At 42.9% G+C, this 19,429-nt stretch overlaps 1 protein-coding gene across 7 annotated transcripts in view; it reads right to left on the reverse strand.

Annotated features, from left to right (window-relative positions):
• The window catches only part of HECW1 (HECT, C2 and WW domain containing E3 ubiquitin protein ligase 1), a 421,784-nt gene that overhangs the window by 357,588 nt on the left and 44,767 nt on the right, over positions 1-19,429 (reverse strand). Inside the window, exon 3 of one of the 7 annotated variants that reach the window (XM_045052192.1) lies at positions 15,201-15,302. The exons of the other annotated variants lie outside the window; for them this stretch is intronic. Within the exon in view, the coding sequence (XP_044908127.1) occupies positions 15,201-15,224 (24 nt within the window). The 5' untranslated portion in view covers positions 15,225-15,302. The remainder of the gene's footprint in view (positions 1-15,200; positions 15,303-19,429) is intronic. 7 annotated transcript variants of the gene reach the window in all.

Genomic DNA, 19,429 nt, shown 5'->3' on the forward strand with positions numbered 1-19,429 from the left:
GTGGCAGTGCCAGGGTGGGAGTGCAGGTGTGTCTTACCCTGCAGCCTTTTCAAAACCACACAACACCAAGGATGGGAAGGTGAGTGGCTCAGCTTGGCTGGGGTGAGGACGACGGGAAGAAACATAATGAAAACCGGGGTAGGGACTGACCTGGCCCAGAATGCTACAAAGCCATTAAGCAGTGGGGGGCAGGTGACATTTTGGACTGAGAGGTAATATGATCAGAACTGAGTATTGGAAGAATAATTGTTGAGGTCCTCGTCACTGACGGTCTAGCGAGGGGAGCGCCAGGGCTGGGTTCTGGCAAGTTCTCCTGGCCATCAAGCCTCTCTGGGTGCCATTTCCCACAGAAGCTGAGCCACTCAATCCCAAACTGTAAGACAGCAGGATTAATTCCTTGAGGGCCCACGGATTCTATTTTCTAGAGTAGTAGTTCCAAATATTTTGACTGTCAGGGGAAAATGTTCATATGTGAACCACAAAAATATTTGGATACAATTTCAGGAGATTTCAAACCCTGAAGCTATAGAGAAGTGGTTCCCAAACTTTAGTACACTATAAAGCGCAGCCAGAGAGCTCGACGATGATGCAGATTCCCAAACCCTAGTTCCTATGAGAGCAATCTAAGAGATCTACAGATGAGGCCCAGGAGCCTGCCTGTTAACAGACATTGTCAGGGGATCCTAATACAGTTGGCCTGTAGACGAATTCCAGAAACTCTGACCTAGGGGTCCCCAGGCCTCAGGGGCAGACCCCCTATTCTAGAGCATCACAGATACACACTGAAAAACAGACCCCAAATACAAAATTAGGACCACTTCCTAGCCCCTCACTACAGTTCCATTGTACAGGTTTGGTTGTGGCCTCTCTCTCTGTCTCTTCTTTTTGGAAAAAAAAAAAAGGCATAGGAAAGGAGACATTGGGGGCCTCTTTTCCAGTCCCCCCACAAAGCACTCTGCATGCAGTAATGGACTCCGGAATTGAACCAAGGGCACAGAAGGCCCACTATCATTTGTCAATAATTGCCCACATTTGCCGCTCTTTACCTGCAAATACCAACTCCATCAGGTAATCCATTTTTCCTCCTCAAGGAGTACTTGCAAAATAGGTAAACATTATGCTAAGAAAATGCCATGTGGCTCCCTGAGAAGAATTATCTAAAAGGTTACTCAAATGTGAGCAGGCCATTAGCCACTATGAACATTAAGAAGAAATGTGGTTTGGTGGGCAAGGAAAAAAAAAAAAAACTTGAGACATAATTATCTATTGAAAAGGTAGCAAAACCAAGAGACTGCTGAAATAAAGTATGCCTGTGAGAAGGAAAAAGTGACTAAAATATTAAAAACATTCACCCATGAAAGGTCTGCATTTATCAAAGTGAGCAGTCTACTGAAAGGAAGTGAGTAAAATGCCAGCCCAGCGCCCTGATGACTTCTTTGTTACATAAAAAGCTGCATACTCTTCCAAAAATACTTCCTCTTACATGCACAGAGCAGATCTAGCAAATATTAGTGGATTTACTCTGCCTACCTTCAAATCAGCTGCATTTTGGCAGTGACTCGTGCTTGTAAAGAGCCTTTCATCTGAGGATTCACAGCCCACAAGGTGAAGTGAACTCCTAACTACCCACTTGAATAAGAAACAACCAGCATTGACAGAGTCCTACGTTGCTGAAACTCCGTCTTCAACATTGGAAGACATTTTTACTTTGAAAATAATGTTAATGTTCACAATGAAATTCTCTCAACCTTCCTGTATGTTTGACAACGTTCGTAACAAATGCTGGGGAAAATAATAGCAAGAAATCAGGAAGACGAGCCGGGGGGTGGGGACATAGGCACCTGCACCTTCAGCTGTTCTAATTCTTCTTTTTAAAGTTTATTTATTTATTTTTCAGAAAGAGAGAGAAAGAGAGAGAATGGGCAGGGGAGGGGCAGAGAGGGAGAGGGAGACAGAGCAGATGTGGGGCTTGAACTCATGAACTGTGAGATCATGACCTGAGCCAAAGCTGGACACTTAACTGGCTGAGCCACCCAGGCACGCCCAGGTGTTCTAATTCTTAAGTTGTGAAAATGCTTCATTAATATGCCCCATCACTTACATATGCATAGAACACTTATTTCTTTTTATCAAATATTAAATTTTAATTAAATCAAAATGAGACATGAAATTGAGTGTATTCCATTTGAGTCGCTTTGGGATAAGAGCAAATGTCAACTGTTTTTCCGTCATTTGCTTCCTATCCACAGACAGCACAGAAGAGACATTTTGATAGTGTTCCTCACATCAGTGAGTTGGTTGAAATAAAAACTTTGGGCATCCTGCAGTAAAGAAACAAAATCTTCTGGAAGTGTTTCTGTTCCTAGAAGCTGACAAAAGAGACGGTGACTTGTGGGGTGAGAAGTAGTGAGTGGGGGGTTCCTCTGAGCTCATGCCAGCGCCTGAGCACAAGGTCCTAGGCTGGGATGGAGAGTAACTTCCTGGTCCAGGCTGACACTGGGAAAAGACCCAAGAAGCAGAGAAGAAACCGGGGTCATCTCTGAATCACGATTTGGAGCAAGGACTAGGGCAGATACTAAAGCTAAGGAAGAAAGGACACTTGGGGGTTGGCTGGGGGAGGGCACTACTCAGAGGCCACCTACCCATGTCCCAGGAAACCCAGATTGGTAAGGTGCCAGCTTCCTCGTAAGGGATTTCCATGGATCCTCCAGTGGCAAGAATGATGGCTCAGACCCTGGGGCTTTGCCAGGCACTATGGTACAAACCCCTTCCCTATGCAGTAGGATATCCATGCCATCTTCCAGCTTTGCCTGAGATTCCACTTATCAAGATTCACTGAAGACAACAGGCACCCAGGTAGTCGTGGGTACACTGGGAGACATCCATACCCTGGGTGACTATTTAATCAGATAGTTTTTCCCAACACATAGTTAGGAGTGGACATCCCCTGGAGGACAGCATACAGTCACTGGGTGCCAAGGGAGAAACAACCTATTTGGACACTGTGCATTTGATCATCCCCAAGTAGACCAATCCTTCCTTTCCAGAAACCAGACAGCAAAATCTTTCGGCCCTGCTCAACGTGCTAAGTGGCCCTTTAATTTTCCTCTGGCTCTTTCATCTTTCCTTCATGCAGGGTAGGAGGAGAGTGGATTTATGTAATGCCAGAACCTAACCACCCTCTGGGAATGAGAAGACTGTTGTCTTCTTGAGTCCCCAGATTTATTGCTTTCTTCCAGGGGTGCCTCCACTCCTTGCCTCACTTGCCACAGACCTGAGAACTGTTCCCAAGTGGCCCAGGTATGACTGGGCCCCCAAGGCAACCCTAGTTTCAGATTACATTTTACACAAAATCAAAATGTACAGAGAATCAGAGCAGCTCTGGGTGTAAGGGATGGGAGGTCTGAGCTCTCCTCGGAACCTGAGACTTCTGTGCACACAGTGTGAATAAAAACCACTGCCTCGCAGGGAATGAGGGTTAGGAACCCTAAGCAGTGGGCACTTAAAGGCACAGTGAGGGATGGACAAGGGCAAACAAAACAACCAGGGGGAGGGGGAGGGGGTCTAGCAGTTTGCATCCTTCCGGCTGCTCATCCATTCCTCCCTGAGATAAGAAGCATCCCTTTCACCGCGCACATGGCTTTCTAGAGAGCCTCTGCATGCTGTGTCCAAGGATTGCTTACAATGGGACTGAGAAAATAAGAGTATTTCCCAACACCTTGTATTCCTTTGAGCCTCTGATAATGAGGGCAGACTTCTAATTGTCACATCGGTTCCCTGTAGGGATCTGTGCCAATTAAGAGGATTCTGAGTTCTGGGGGAAGGAATGGGGGGTTGGGGAGAGACTCATGCCTCTTTTGATTGCTTATTTTCCTCCAACCTAAAGCATGCTATAAAGGTGATTTTGAACATTAAGTAACACATTACATTCAAGTGCATAGAATAATAGTTTAATTAGTACATAAGTATAGTGTGACCTGTCCGTTTGAGTGCATACAATCCTGTTTTAATTAATACACAAGTAAAATTTGACCCTGTCTATAAGTGTGCATATATGTGTTTGATGTCAAACAGGCATATATGAAAGAATTATTATGAAAAAAACATCCTAGCAGTCTCTAACGCCCAATGGTGAAAATACTGAGTTGTAGATTTTTTTGTTTTTTACTTAATAATAAATAAAAGTAACTCTCAGTGACTGTGAAAGTCTTGTATCTGCTTAAATATTCAGCTCATCGGAACTTAAAACTCACAGCACACAAGTAACATTAAACTAATCTTAAAAGCTGTCCGATAAAATACCAAAAAAGCATTTTGCTTTTGTTATTTCCAAGTGCCATCTTACCAAAAAGATTTCCTGCAATGCAGCTGACAAAGGGAAAAGGGATAAGAATGCCCAACACTTTGAGGGAGAGTCTACATGAAACACTTGCCAGTCTGACAGTTTATCATTCACAGGCAATTCCTCAAATTTCAGGATTGTAGATTTTTCTAGGTACGAGCTAGAACTCCCAGGAGGGGAAAAAGGATTTTCCTTCCATTGCTTCTCATACATCTTCTCACATCATTGAATGGTATTTTACGGGACTGTCTTTTCCCACTAGATTGTCCACACGGAGCTCCTGTCCGTGGGGACTGGACGGCACACAGTGGGTTTGCTGAAACCATGATGCCTACAACGCAAATACTCACTCAAATTTTGACCAAGACCTAAGGAAATACCAGACGTAGACACTGGGAGATGCAACTTGAAAATGAGATTTTGTAAAACAACACACCAGAATGTAAACAAGTGTATGTGTTTAACTGGTGACTCTGAATAGCTCAGCACCTCAGGGAGTTACATTTCCCATCCCTCAGAATGGTTTTGGAACTCCTTGACTATAAAGTTGTAATCTTCGTTCCATATAAGAAAGTCAGATACTCTCTTATTTTATAAATTTATGCACTTATCTTGTTTTTATTTTAGACTTAAAATTTGAGGGGGCACCTGCGTGGCTCAGTCGGTGGTGCAGCGTCTGACTCTTGGTATTGGCTCAGGTCACGATCTCACGGTTTTGTGAGATCGAGCTCCACATTGGGCTCCATGCTGACAGTGGAGAATCTGCTTGGGATTCTCCCCCTCTCTCTGCCCCTCTCCCACTTGCGCTGTCTCTGTCTCTCAAAATAAATAACCTTTAAAAAAAATTGAGGAACAGAAGAATGCAATAGAAAACACAAGGGCTCTCCATGCTAGCACTTCCCCACCTTGCCTGCCAGTGTGCTCCCAGCAACCTTTTGCAAGTAGGTGAGAGTGCACACCGTGCCATGCTGGTGTCACTTTCTCTGAGTTAGAGGACACTGGTTCCGTTAATGTCCCCTAGATGCCTAAACTTTCAAGGGCATATTCCTCTTCACTGTGTGCAAAAGGACAATTGCACTGCATACGTGTCACTTCCAGCTGAACCCTTCCAGCTGAACCCACTGTCTGGTTTCCTTGGGATCCAGCTACTTGCTCTATCCACACTATCACCAGTCAGCTGGGCCACTTTCTTGCTCAGGGCTGCTGGCACCTACTTAACAGATTCCTCCTCACCCTGCTCTTGCTCCCCAAAATAGCCTCCAGGCCCGGGTGATCTGTGACCTAAGAGCTCTTCTTCTCTGGACAAACAGTGCTCACTCCCTAACACGGCTGACAGGGCCCTTAAAATACAGACTCTGCTCTCACTCAGACTTGGTTTCCAGCGCTCTGATCTCTGCATGCATGTGCTCCCCATGCGGGGCCTTTTGTCATCTCCTGGTGACCGATTCCTGCTTTTGGTTTAGGCTAGTTTGTGTGGGTTTCTGTTACACCCAAGAGCCAAGAGCTGTAGTGCATCTATGACTGGAAACCAAGTGCATCCACTGGAATCATCTTCTGTCCAAAAACTCTTGATAATGTTCAATGGACAAAATAACCACTTTCTTTCCATCATCTCATGGCTCTGAGCTACCCTGCAGGCTCAAAATCCACTGAGCTGTGCCAGGCAAAGGGTTGCCCCTACCTGGGCATGGGAAATATATTTAAGATACAAAGATAAGAAAAAGCAATAAAATACAATGTTGTCAAGGAATATGCAACAGTGGTGTAGGGGATAGCAAAGTACTACCATGCAATAATTAAGTCCCTATTTTTTTTTCTTCTATAAGTTGAATTGGGCTGAGTTGGGAAGCCTAAGTTCTTTTTCTGGGCTTTGCCTAGACCAGTGGTTTGTCCCAAGTCAGAAGGTGGGCAGAGGACAGCAGTGCTGCTGAATATCCCCCATGGCACAGGATGGCCTCTAACAACACAGAAATGTTGTCAACCCAGCCAGCAAATAATGGTGCTTTTCTTGAAAAGCCCTGCTCTAGACTCTATTTTCCCTCTTAACTGGTATTTCCTTTACTTCCAGATTCTGTATCACTAATCATTAAAATATGGTGGAAAGATAGCCGAATTAGTAATGCACATCGTGAGTCTTTCTTGCTGCTGTGAAAGCAACAATGAGTAACACACGTCATGACTCCTTGTAATTACCCAATAATGTAAGATGAGGGGGAGGCAATGATTTCTTTCTTTATTAATTTTAAATATGCAAGCAATGCATGAACACATTCTCCTGCTAAACAATATAAACATCACAGATAAAAGTCAGGTTTCCCTAGCAACTACTCCCCCCTTTGCCCTCAGAAGTTGACACTGCCATTTATTCTCAGTGTGGTTTGTACCTTTCTATGAACAAAGACCCCTTTCCTGCTCCCCTTAAACTGTTTATTTCACCAATCCTTCCGGAGTAAAATAACATCCATTGTTGCTTAACTTGCACTTTGCTAATTACAGGTGAAACTGAGCATCTTTTCATACGTTCATTGACAATTTCTAGTTCCCCTGAGAACTGCCAGTTCATTTCCTTCTTCGTTTGTGTCAGTGTAGGAATGTGTCCCTTATCCCCATTGATTAGTACCCTAAATGCTTTGACAAGTATATGCTTGTGTTACAAGTGGATTCTCCCAGTCCCACGTCTTCACTTGTATTTACTTTTGTTAACCTTCTTTGCGAGAGAAGCTTTCCATATATTGATGCGTCAAATTTGTCAAGTGTTTCCCTTAAAGGTATTGCTTTCGTTGTTTTGTTTAAAGTCTTCCCAGCTCAGTGATTTCCAAATTCCGAATTCCAATTCATTCTTTCTGAACAGAGGCTGCCTGCCATTCAAATAGCTCCTGCAAGGCAGGACGCCCAGGATGCAGGACCTAAAAACCCAGCCACCCTTCAGACATCTGCACCCGGAGTCCTGAACTTATCAAGTCCCAAATCAAATCATTAACATCCCTCCCGCCACAAGCTGCTCCCCTGTGACCACTGCAGGAGTCATTCCTGCCTCCCTCCTTCCCTGACTCCTCCATCTGCAACCAGGTTCTTTTGATCCTAGCTTCTAGTGATCTCCACTTCTCGCCCCTCTACCTCAGGGCTGTCACCCCACTTCCCACGGCCCACACTCTCCTCACAGATTCACAGCTGCTCTCAAATAGCCTCCTGCCTCCAGTCTAATCCCCCCTAACCCATCCCCCACCATGGTGCCAGACAGCTGTCCCCAAAACTTCAGTTTGGTTCTTCAATTCTTCAACTCTCTAAAATCTTTCAGATGTTTCCTCTGAAAAAAAGGTCAAACTCCACAGCACAACAGAAAAGGTTCTGATGGCTTTGCCACTGCCTACCCACCCAAGTTTATTTCTTTCCCCATCTCCAGCCATTCTGAGCCACATGTGGAGCTCTTGTCTCTGCCTGGAACCTTCCCCTGGCTACCCCTACCCATCCCCTCAGGTGTGGCTCAGGCCTCAGTCCCAGAAAACTACCCTGGTCGGAACCTACCCTCCACTCCCCTCCCAATCTGAGCTAAATGCTCCTCTTAGACTCATCCCAAGGTCCTCATGCTCACCTCGATCTTGGCATACAACAAACTGTTCCATAATTGTATGTTTCTTTGTATCTCATCCAGGATGGACATATAATTGTGGCTTGAATTAATAATATCCCTTTGTTCAATGAACACACAGGAATATGATCTTTGTGCAATGCAAGGTACAAGACACTGGGGGCACCATGCAAAAGTTGAAACAGGTCCAGATCCTGCCCTCAAGACTTGCACACAAATCTATACAAAAAGAAACTAGTTAGGGGTGCCTGGGTGGCTTAGTCAGTTCAGCATTTGACTCTTGATTTTGGCTCAGGTCATTATCTCACAGTTCATGAGTTCGAGCCCTGTGTCAGGCTCTGCGCTGGCAGTGCAGAGGCTGCTTGGGATTCTCTCTCTCTCTCTGTCCCTCCTTCATCACTCTCTCTCTCTCTCTCTCTGTAAGTAAATAAATAAACTTTAAAAAGAAAATAAACTAGTTATAAATTGACAAAGCCCAAAAGAGAAATAGACCTCACATATGGGAGTTCAAAGAAGGAGAAATAACTAACTACCGATGGGGATGCAGTGGGGGCATGTGATGTGTGAGTGTTCAGGAGTGCTGGCTTTGGAGTGTGCTTGTGTGGTTCAAGTCCTAGCTCCTCCATTTCTCTACTAGCATATCACTTGGCCTCTCCAAGACTCCATTGTTTCGTCTCTACGGTGGGGTGGGGGGTGATCAGGATAGTACCTGTTTCTGAAGACTAAGAATTAAATGAGATAATACTGGTAACACTCTTAGCACAGTGCTAGACGTAAAGTAAGGCGGAAAAAAAATGTGATCAGCCATTGTTACAGGAGGAAGAGTGGCATACGAGCTAGGACATAAATGATAGAAAACACCTAGATGGGCAGCATGCAAATTTTGTGAAGATTCGTTTTTTTTTTTCATTCCATAACCCCTCAAACTTCTTTTTACCATTTCCTCCCTCATTTTCCCTAAACACACATTTCCTAGAAACTGTCTCCCACCCCATCCTACCCATGTACTCATTCTGTCTCCTCGTAGGTGTCTCATTATAACACCTTCCCAGGTCCTTCCAGAATCTGATTATCTGGACCTCTCCCAACTTCTCCCCACCTGTGGTTGGTTGATAGCATGCCCCCAAAATTCATTCCACCTGGAACCTCAGAATGTGAGCTTATTTGGAAGTAGGGTCTTTGTAGATGATATAACTAAGGATCTCAAGATGCAAGCAACCTGGATTTAGGGTGGGTTCTAAATCCAATGACTAGCGTCCTTATAAAAAGAGGAGAAGCCACAGACACAGGGAAGAGGGCCATGTGAAGAGAGAGGCAGGGATTGGAGAGATGCTACCACAAACCAAGGAAAGCCCAGAACCACCAGGAACTGGAAGACAAGGACAGATTGTCTCCAGGGCCTTTGGGGTAGCACGTCCCTACCTTCACATCGACATGAGATTTCCATCCTCAGAACTAGGAGATAATCAGTGCCTGTTGTTTTAAGCCACCAAATTTGTGGTAATTTGATACAGCAGCTCTAGGAAACTAATCCACCATCCCATCACAGTGCAATCATGCAGGATCTTTCTGAAACTTCCCACTCTGATCATGCCTCTTACCCGTCTAGCATTCTTCAGTGGCTGGCATAACCCCTGGGAGGAAGTGCAACCACGCAGGCATGGCACACAGGCTCCTTCCTACTGGGCCACATCTGAGCTCTGTAGCTGCCTTCTGTCATCTCACGTGGCCAGACACATGCAGGCCACATATCGTGTGCCTCTGCCACCATTCCTGACACCACTGCCCAGCTGGCATCTGGTACCTCCTACTTTTCTCTAGGATTAAGAATTCAAATTGACCTGTCTGCTCAGTGACCAGAATGCTTGCAGAATGGTTGGCATTCACCTTAATTCCTCATTACTCTTGAATGAAAAAGATTCCTACCATACTTTCAAGTAACTAATCTATTTTTTTAAGTTTATTTATTTATTTTGAGAGAGAGAGAGAGAGAGAGAGAGCAGGGGAGTGGCAGAGAGAGAAGAAAGTGAGAGAGAAACCCCAAGGAGGCACTGCAGTGACACAGCGGAGCCCAACGTGGGGCTCATTCTCACCGCAAGACCACGAACCATGAGGTCATGACCTAAGCTAAAACCAAGAGTTGGACATTCATCCTAATGAGCCACCCAGCCACCCCATCGAGTAACTAATCTTCTATAATAATCTACAAAGAGTGATATGAAATGCAATATATGATCATACAATACAGTACAAATTAAACAATTATTAGTATCTTTGTGCATAAGGAGGTCTTTATTTATTATTTTTTTTTACGTTTATTTCTTTTTGAGACAGGGAGAGACAGAGCATGAGTGGGGGAGGGTCAGAGAGAGGGAGACACAAAATCTGAAACAGGTTCCAGGCTCTGAGCTGTCATCACAGAGCCTGACGTGAGGCTCGAACTCATGGACTGCGAGACCAAGACCTGAGCCGAAGTCGGATGCTTAACCGACTGAGCCACCCAGTGGCCGGGAGGCTCTTAAATGTGACTAACCACTATCTTTTCTAAAAGTATCAGCAATGGTTAAAGATTTGGCTCAGGGGTCAGCTTTTCCAGGGAGCCTTCCTTCACCCATCTCTGCCTCGCAGTTTGATTGGGTGTTTCATCTAGAAATACATACCATTATATCCTGGCAGCTTCTGACCTAACATTTACCATATTAAAGACTTCTGCCTCCTTATCAGTCTCCTTCACCAGACTGTAAGGGTTTTGACCATGTCCTGTTCATCTTTATGACCCAGTGACTGTAACTGTGCTTGAACCATATAGGTGCTCATAAACACTGGTTGAATAACTGCATGGATAAATGAATGAATGAATGAATGGATGGATGAACAAGGAGTTGGAAGAAGGTCTCCTTTTGGGATCCAGAATCTTAACACACACCAATGGCTTATAGCATGGTTTCTTACCTCTGGCATGAATGATTGACGGGCATAGCCTCTAACTTTATTTGTCTGACTATAAAGCTCATGGCATGTTTTCATAACTGCTGGCATGATTGATTGAAAGGAAAACCACTGCCAAAGAAGTTAAATGATTACACGGAGTCCACAATGCCTGTCTATGTATAAAAGAGCCCCAAAGAAATGTAAAAAGCTCTTGGATAGCCATGGCCTTTTCAAATGCACAAAGAGCCAAAACAAAAACACCCTAATGTGCTCAAAGTAATCTAAATTTCACAGAATAAACATCTTACACCTTTATGAATAATCTACTGAGTTGTTATTAATAACTTGTGATGACTGGAAGAAGGCTGGATGTCAGAAGATACTGTATTCATTCACACACACATACACACACACACACGCCTGCAAAACCCCAGTTTCCTTGACATTATTTTCTAATTTCCTAACCTTATGATATATATACTCGGACATAATTCACACACAATACACTAAAATTAGAAATTTCATGTAAGTGGTTACCAGTGTACTTTAGAAATCTCCAGCTATGGACACACAAGTCTTCAAAAACATGAGAAAGAAAAGAACACACACACACACATATACACAATAAACACAAACAGTTTCGCAATGCACTATAGTCACACTTGAAATACATGCCAGTGAAACATTAAAATCTTTCATTTTCATTATTTATTATTGACGGACTGAGAAGCCCCTGACATTAAAACAAAACTTACAGGTAGACGAAGTTAAGGCATTTCTCAAAAAGTAGAAAGGTACTGAAGCGGGGGGCAGTTTAAAATAAAAGCAGATATATTCCCAGACTCAGAGGGGAACAGACCTATTCTTCCTTCTGCCCTCACCCAGGACTCCTCACTCCTAAGGCACACCCTGATAAAAGAGCTCTCGTAATGACCTGCGCTCGGGACGACAGTATTCTAAATAAGCACTGGGTAAGTGCTGCTCCACACTGGGCATCTCTTCAATTCTGTAAAGAAAAGTCTGTGCCCACCTCCCCTTCGCACTGCACTTGGTCAGTCTTGGAGACCTGAGATAGACCAAGGTTGTGACCTTGGTGCCTAGGGGAGTGGGGGAGACCAGGAGGTCCACAACCCCCTCCGCCCAATTCCTACACACAGAATTGCACCTCCAGCTCAGAAATACACATCTTTGTTTTGTTATTTATGCACCTTTTCTTAGCTGGCTTAATTCTTTTCCTTAAGTAGTTGAGGCATAAATAAACAAAAAATAACTAATAAATAATGAATGGCAATGGAGCAGCCTTTCTCCCCGTGCTTTCCCGCTGCTTCTGTGTCTCCTACCCACACAGAACAAGATGCCTGCTCCCTTGGACTGATCCTCATTCCCCAGCCTGATCTGTGGCCTTTCTTTCAGGAAGGGAAAGAAAACCAGGAGCAGGTGGGAGTCCAGGAGTCGTGGGGGACCCACAAACGTTCCTGAATGACTGGCCTGTGGCCTGGGCCTTAAATGGAAGGTCTGGAGCTCGGTCATGGTGGGTTAGGAATATGGACAGAAGCAGAGCCTGCGTCCATCCCCACTCTTCCCAGCACTTCCTCCAGACAGAACAAGGTGGGGTGGCTGGCATACAGACAGCACTCCTTCAGTGGGCCCAAGAATGGGTGTGTGTGTGTGTGTGTGTGTGTGTGTGTGTGTGTGCATGCACATGTGTGTGTGGTGTGCAGGCATGCCCGTGAGCAAACTGGTCAACCATAACCATGTTCTCCTTTCCATATATGATTTATGATCCTCCCCCAAATCAAATGGGATGGAGTTTGCACTCTTTTCTCTAGTAGCTTGGCAGTGGAGGGAAATTGTTCTGGGAACTGGACTGGTTATTTTTACTGGCAGCCCTTGGCACAGGGCACTCAAGACCTTTGAGTCTTTCTCTAACTCACGTGGTGTGTGCCACTGTGCTCCTTGTCACCTCCCCTGCCCTTGCTGGACAGGTCACAAGGGGACAACACTGGGTTGCTTCTGTTCACGAACTTAACAGCCATGGTTACCAACACAGGTCTTGGTGTCTAACTCACGCAGGTAAGTGACTCTTCCGTTTGCTGCTCACGTGACCTTGGGAAAGTTCTCTGACTTCTCTAACACTCCTTTGCTTCATCTATAAAACAACAGTTGCCTCCTCACAGACTTGTCGAGAAAATTGGCCAAGCTGATGCTTAGTTAGAACAGTGCCTGGCATATAACACGTGCTTCCTAAATTGTAGCTGCCATTACGGTTATATTATTATCCTAGTGAGAGGGGATCTTTGTGTAAAGAGGCCACTAACATGGTCTATGGTGGTGGACCTGGGATCTCCACATGAGATCTTACTCAGTTGTCTTTTCTCTTTATGAGATCTCCTGGTTTACTGCCTGTAGTGGCATGAATGGTGCCCCCTGCCCCCAACCAAAGAGATGTCCACATCCTAATCCACTGGCACTGTAAATGTGACTTTATTTGGAAAAGGGGTGAACATGTAATTAAGCCAAAGATCTTGAGATGAGAGGATCATCCTGAAATACCCAGGCAGGCCCTAAATCCAGTGAGAAATGTCCTGTTAAGAGACACACAGAGAAAGACACAGAGACAAGAGGAGAGGGCATGGGACCACAGAGACACAGATCGGATCTATGCAGCCATCAGCCAACAAATGCCTGGAGCCACCAGAAGTGACAAGAGGCAAAGAATCCATTCTCCCAGAGCCCCTGGCAGGAGCACAGCCCTGCCACATCTTGATTTCAGACTTCTGGTCTCCAGAATAACTTTCTGTCATTTGAAGCCACCAAGTTCGTGTTCATTTGCTACAGCAGCCCTGAGAAACGAATACACTGATAAATATGTTTTGAAAATTATCTTGCATTTAATTTTTAGCTCCTTTTTGAATTTTAATTTGTTTTGTAAAGCAAAATGAAACAAAGAGTAGCAAAGAGTGACTCGATAGACAGGTCAACGTACTAGTCTATAAATCTTGATGTTTGCTGAAATGGGTATCCAATTGTTTATGGTGTTAACAACACGAAATCATTTTTTCTCTCTCCATCATTTATGAAAAAAGAGATATCACAGAGCAAGTGACAGATGTTTCCATCACATTTGCATATTCAATAAAGACAAATGGGCTGCCAAAGGAGCAGGCGGATGAAAAGCACCAGAATTTCCCAAGGAATTAACGGGAGATGATCGGAGCTGCAGTCATCATTTAGAGGACACAAATGCACACAAGTAACGTGACAAATAAACCTCGCAGAGAAATGAATAAAGGGAATTAGGGCGAGGAAAAAGTGAAAAAGAAAACTTAAAACATAAGCTTAATTAGCCAAGAATGATAGAATCACTCAATCTTAGTGACACAGGGTCATCCAGTTCACCCTCCAAGATAATGAAATCATAATCACCTCCACAATACCCACTGACAGTTGTCAGTCAGCCTCTGCTTGAATACTTCCAGGAACGGGCAGTTCACTACCTCATGAGCCTGTGTTACTTAAAAGGTTTTTTTGAAATATCATTCTTAGCCAGAGCAAGACAAAATGTGTCTCTCTGTGTCATGTGTCTGCTTGTGTCAGCTCTTATTAAAAAACTTGACCCAATTCTTGCATTCATTCATTTGACAGAGAGTCACCAGGTCTGTGCTATGAGTCAAGCCCAGTAATAGACAAGGACCTAGAAACTCAGGAACTGGTCTGAGCTCAGGGCCAGGCCAGTCACACCGTCACACAGGGGGAGGAGGACAGTGAGCAGGCAGGTTCGCTGCAGTGTTGCTCACACAGTTACTATGGGATATCTGAGGAGGGGGTTACACTGACAGCTTTCTAGAAGAGATGACCCATTAGTTGAGTCCTGAAAGCTGATTATGTCTCAGCCTGATGAAGGAGAGTGTGTGTGTGAGTGTGTGTGTGTGTGTATGTGTGTGTGTGTGTGTGTGTGTTTGTAGAGGATGCAGGGCAACTCCATGGCAAAGGGAATCCAGACTTTCATTCACTTAGACAAATAATTTTGAGCCCATTTAATAGGTGTCAGGGACTGTTTTAGATGTTGAGGATGCACAGAGAAGGAAAGAAAGAAAATACCCAAGCCTTGCATTCTGGTGCAGGACACAAACAATAAATTAAATCGTTGACATGGCCAATAAACAAAATAAAGAAGAAAATATGTGGTATGTCAGGTGACAAGTGCAATGGAATAAAACGTTGTAAAGCAGGAAAGGGGGACAGGGAGTGTCTGGGGCAGATGGGCTAGTTTTAAACAGGGCATGCCCAGCTGAGCACAGTGAACCAGGAAGAAGCCCAAGGAAAGGCAAGTGCTACCTGCTGTCTTCTCCATGCCCCCATCTTGACCCTCAACACATCTGACGGTGCCTGGCCCACCTTCTCTCCACCAGCTCCTCATTCTCAGGTCAAGTCCAAAACCTTATGGATATGAATCCCATTAAACAGAATAAAGAGAAAATAATTATATCAATAGCATTGAATAAAAAGTAATCTCAAAATATAGTACCATAAAAACATGCAAAAGGGAGCTCTTTCAGAAAAGTGACACTAAATCAAATTATTCTCTCACTCATCATTCCCAGTCAGGACCCACAGCTGCCCTGGACCAGGCAAGAGAGACCCCTGTGAAAGGCCATGAGCTGTCAAGGTCCTGCGACCCTTCAGCCCTGCCCCCTGATCAGCCCCGGGGAAACACACACTCAGAGCCCACATCCTCAAGAAACCTGGCGATTTAGAAGGAGAAATAAGCCATAGACATGAAGGAGAGATAAGCTATAAAAAATTAAATAAGGTAAACAAATTGAATAAGGTAAACAAAACAAATGAAATCAACACAGAAAGTGAAAGAATGGGGGCCCAGAACAGTTGAAGCCCTGAAATTCATGAAAAAAAAAGGTTAAAAAATATTTTTAAAGGTCCCTGGGGTAAATTTTGACACATTTTTATTGGCCTTTCTGAGAGAACCAGACAAAATGTCATTTTATTTGAGAGTAGTAAGCCATTATAATTGCTAAAGAAATTTGGGGGGAATAAAAGAAAGTCAAGGAGATGCATTAAAAGCATTTCAAATGTTCAGTAATTAACAGTGTTGTCCTTGGACAGGTGTTGACAGACCAGTGGAACAAAAAGAAGTTCTAAAAACAAACCCCAATACACTTAAAACTTTGCAATTGATGGAAATGCTGTTTCAGAATAACGGGGAATGGACGAATCACTCAAGAGTGGTTCTAGGAGATTTATGGAGGAAAACTATACCTCTGTCTTATCAAAACAAAGTCTAAACACTGAAACACGAAAGGAAATCCATCAAAATATTAGTAGAAAGCACTGGTAGAGAATTTCCTCCTGTTGGGGGTAAAGGTGGCTTTTGTTTTTCTAACCATAAGGGCTAAAGCCTGACACTAGAAAGTGAGGGGCTGAGAATTCTAACTACAGACAGAACAAAATATTTTTTGTCTAAAAAATAATCATAAACAAAATCCAAAGACAAACAACAAACTGGGGGAAATATTGAAAACGTGCAAAAGGGGAAGGTTGGTATTATTTACAAATAAAAAGTATCTCAAATTATAAGACAAACAACAAATATAGGCATAGACCATGGGCAAAGATCACGAAGACACTACCCCAAAACTCAGAAAGTGCGGACCCACAAAAGCATATGAAAAGCTGCTTCATTTCAGCAGTTATCAAAATAACTTGAAGAAAAACAAGAGTTCCATTTTCTCATTTGTCAATTGGCAAAGATTTTAATAAATGGTAACTGCTGCACTATATTTGCAAAGATAGCACAGAAATGCTGGTTTTCATATACGTTGGAATTTACAAATTTATAAAGACTTTCGAGTGGGCCATCTGGCAACACAGATCAAAAACCTTAAACATTTGCATATACATGTACCCAAGCTCTACTTGTAGGAAATTTTTTGAATGAAACTAACAAATCCGTGTGTAAAGATTTAGCTATAAGGATATAAAGGTCAGAGTTACTTGTACAAAGGAGAGATGGTTGACTAAATAAATGGTCAGACTCACACAACAGAGTGAAAGTTTAATGCAATGATTCTCAAAGTATGGCCCCTAGACCAGCAGCTCTAATATTGTCTGGGAACTTGTTAAGAATTCAGACCCTCTCGCCTTTCCCAGACCTACTGAGTCACTATTTAATGCACTTTTAATGAATCCTATGAATGTTTGATTTATTGTACTTATAGACTGAATGGTACTTTTTGTGCACCTGACTCTCTCATTTGAATGGAAACTTTTCTGAAGTAAAGATACATATTTTATCAGTAGTAGTTTCCACAATGCCTAGAAAAATGCCCAGCTTTGCGAATGGGTATGTATCCATCGGGACAGGCTAAATCACACTGTGGTAGCAAATAACCACCTTTATCTCATTGGCTCAATCCAACAAAAGTTCCTTTTCTGAATCATACCATGTGCCAAATCTTGGTCAGGGAGAGAGGTCTGTTTATCAGGAAGAGACACTGATGGTAGCTTCAGCTTAACACATGCTGCCCGGATCACCTCTGTGTGGAAAGACAGTGTGGTAAATAGCCTCATAAATCTCAACCTAGAGGTAACACATATCACTTCCATTCATATTCCACTGGCCACTCTAAGGCACATGACCACACCTAACTTCAACGTGTGGGAAAGTGCAATCCTACCACACATGAAGATGAAGAAGCCAAAAATACTGGATGACAGTCTTAGGGGCTGCTATCAAAGGTTTAAAGAAAGAAACACAAAGTTATTAGTACTCATTAATATATTTACTCACTAGTGATGGTTTCCTATGTCCGTTTCTCTCTTTCGATAATAATCAAAAGACACATAGAAGCAGGTGGCTTTATACATCTCCTTGACATTACAGGTGTGTTACTGCTGAAATATCTATTACTTTTATCCATTATGTGTGGCAATTTGAATATGAATAAATTCATATTTATTATACATTTTATTCATCGGTTTTTCATAGCTACAAAGATAAAAGAAATAACCATTGATTAACAATGGCTAATAAGTAAGGTGAGAGAAGACAGAATGGTTTGAAGATACCCCATAAATAATTCACTTAATTCAGTGAACATCTATTGAGGGCTGCTCTGGGAACATGAGGATGGCTAAGACCTAGATTCTGGCCTCAGCCCAAACGCAAGCACACCAGCATGCTAGAGTGCTACAATGAATAATTTATTCTTTCGATGGTAGTTTTTCATGTATTACACTTTTGTTATCATGTGTTTCTTTTATAATTTTGTTAAAAGATAATTTTAAAAAATTAGCTATCCTTTTCATCAGAGTTCAGAATTGGTGTAATTTACATTCTCTAATTGCATGTTCTTAGATACTTAACTGCAGCTGCTAATTTTCTTCCTGTCTAGCTGTCATAGGATTCATTCTCAATTTACTGTTTAAAACACTTAAACAAGAAAGGGACAAGTGAAATGTAGTTCCTTGCCAGTTCAAGTGGCTTCATCCATGAATCAAAGACACCAGGCCTATGTCTTTCCTGTTCATTCATAAATTCACTAACCATTACACCTGTGAGATTGTGCTGGGCACATGAGATGGGCAGGGCCCATTTGAGCACAGCAGGCCAGTGACAGCAAAGGTTCCCACCAAATCCATTCCATAAAATAGGTGTCTTTGTATCCCATGATAAATGCCTGCCAGCTTTATTATCTTGGAGATATTATAATTATAGTAGAGAAAGACCATAACAATAATTTAGTACTTGATAAATATAGGAATACATATGCAGTTAAGTCTATCAAATAGCATGTTTAAATTGATCTTCACATGTTTACTATACAAAATATTTAAAAACATATACTTATAAGTCTTTTGCCAAAGTAAAATACAATTTCCATGAACACTGCATAGTAATATTTTTAAATGTTTATTTATTTATTTATTTATTTATTTATTTATTTATTTAGAGAGAGAGGAGGAAGACAGAGAGAGGGAGAGAGACAATCCCAAGCAAGCTCCGTGTTGTCAGCATAGAGCCCAACACAGGGCTCAAACTCACAAACTGTGAGATCATGACCTGAGCTGAAACCAAGAGTTGGGCGTGTTTTACCGATTGAGCCACCCAGGTGCTCCCTGCATAGAAATTTTTAAGAAGTTCAAATTTATTATCATACAGATTTCCTTTGCTCTGTTCACTAATTTCACTCAACACTCCTCTATGTATGCCCTTCTTGAAAATTTCTTTGACAAGCTCTAAACCATTTTTGTCTCCAAGGCCTCCTTTGTTCTTCCCGTTTCCAGTTGCCATGGATCCTAACCCTCTTGGTGTGGTCTCTGTTTATTGTTCATTTAAAACAATTTTACCTCTTGAGGGCATCTGAAAGAGTTGTTAAATTTGATAGCAGTATATAGCGTCTCCATAGAGACATTTACACTCATAGGCAGTTTCATAATTTCTAGGGACTTTCCTATATGTGATCTCATTTACTAGAACAAAGCACGGGCTTGTGATTTTGAAGGTTATGCTACAAGTTAACCAGTCTCCCACAGGCTGCTCTTCAGAG

The sequence above is a fragment of the Felis catus genome, chromosome A2 (assembly GCF_018350175.1).
Source record: "Felis catus isolate Fca126 chromosome A2, F.catus_Fca126_mat1.0, whole genome shotgun sequence".
In the NCBI taxonomy this organism is placed as follows: domain Eukaryota; kingdom Metazoa; phylum Chordata; class Mammalia; order Carnivora; family Felidae; genus Felis; species Felis catus.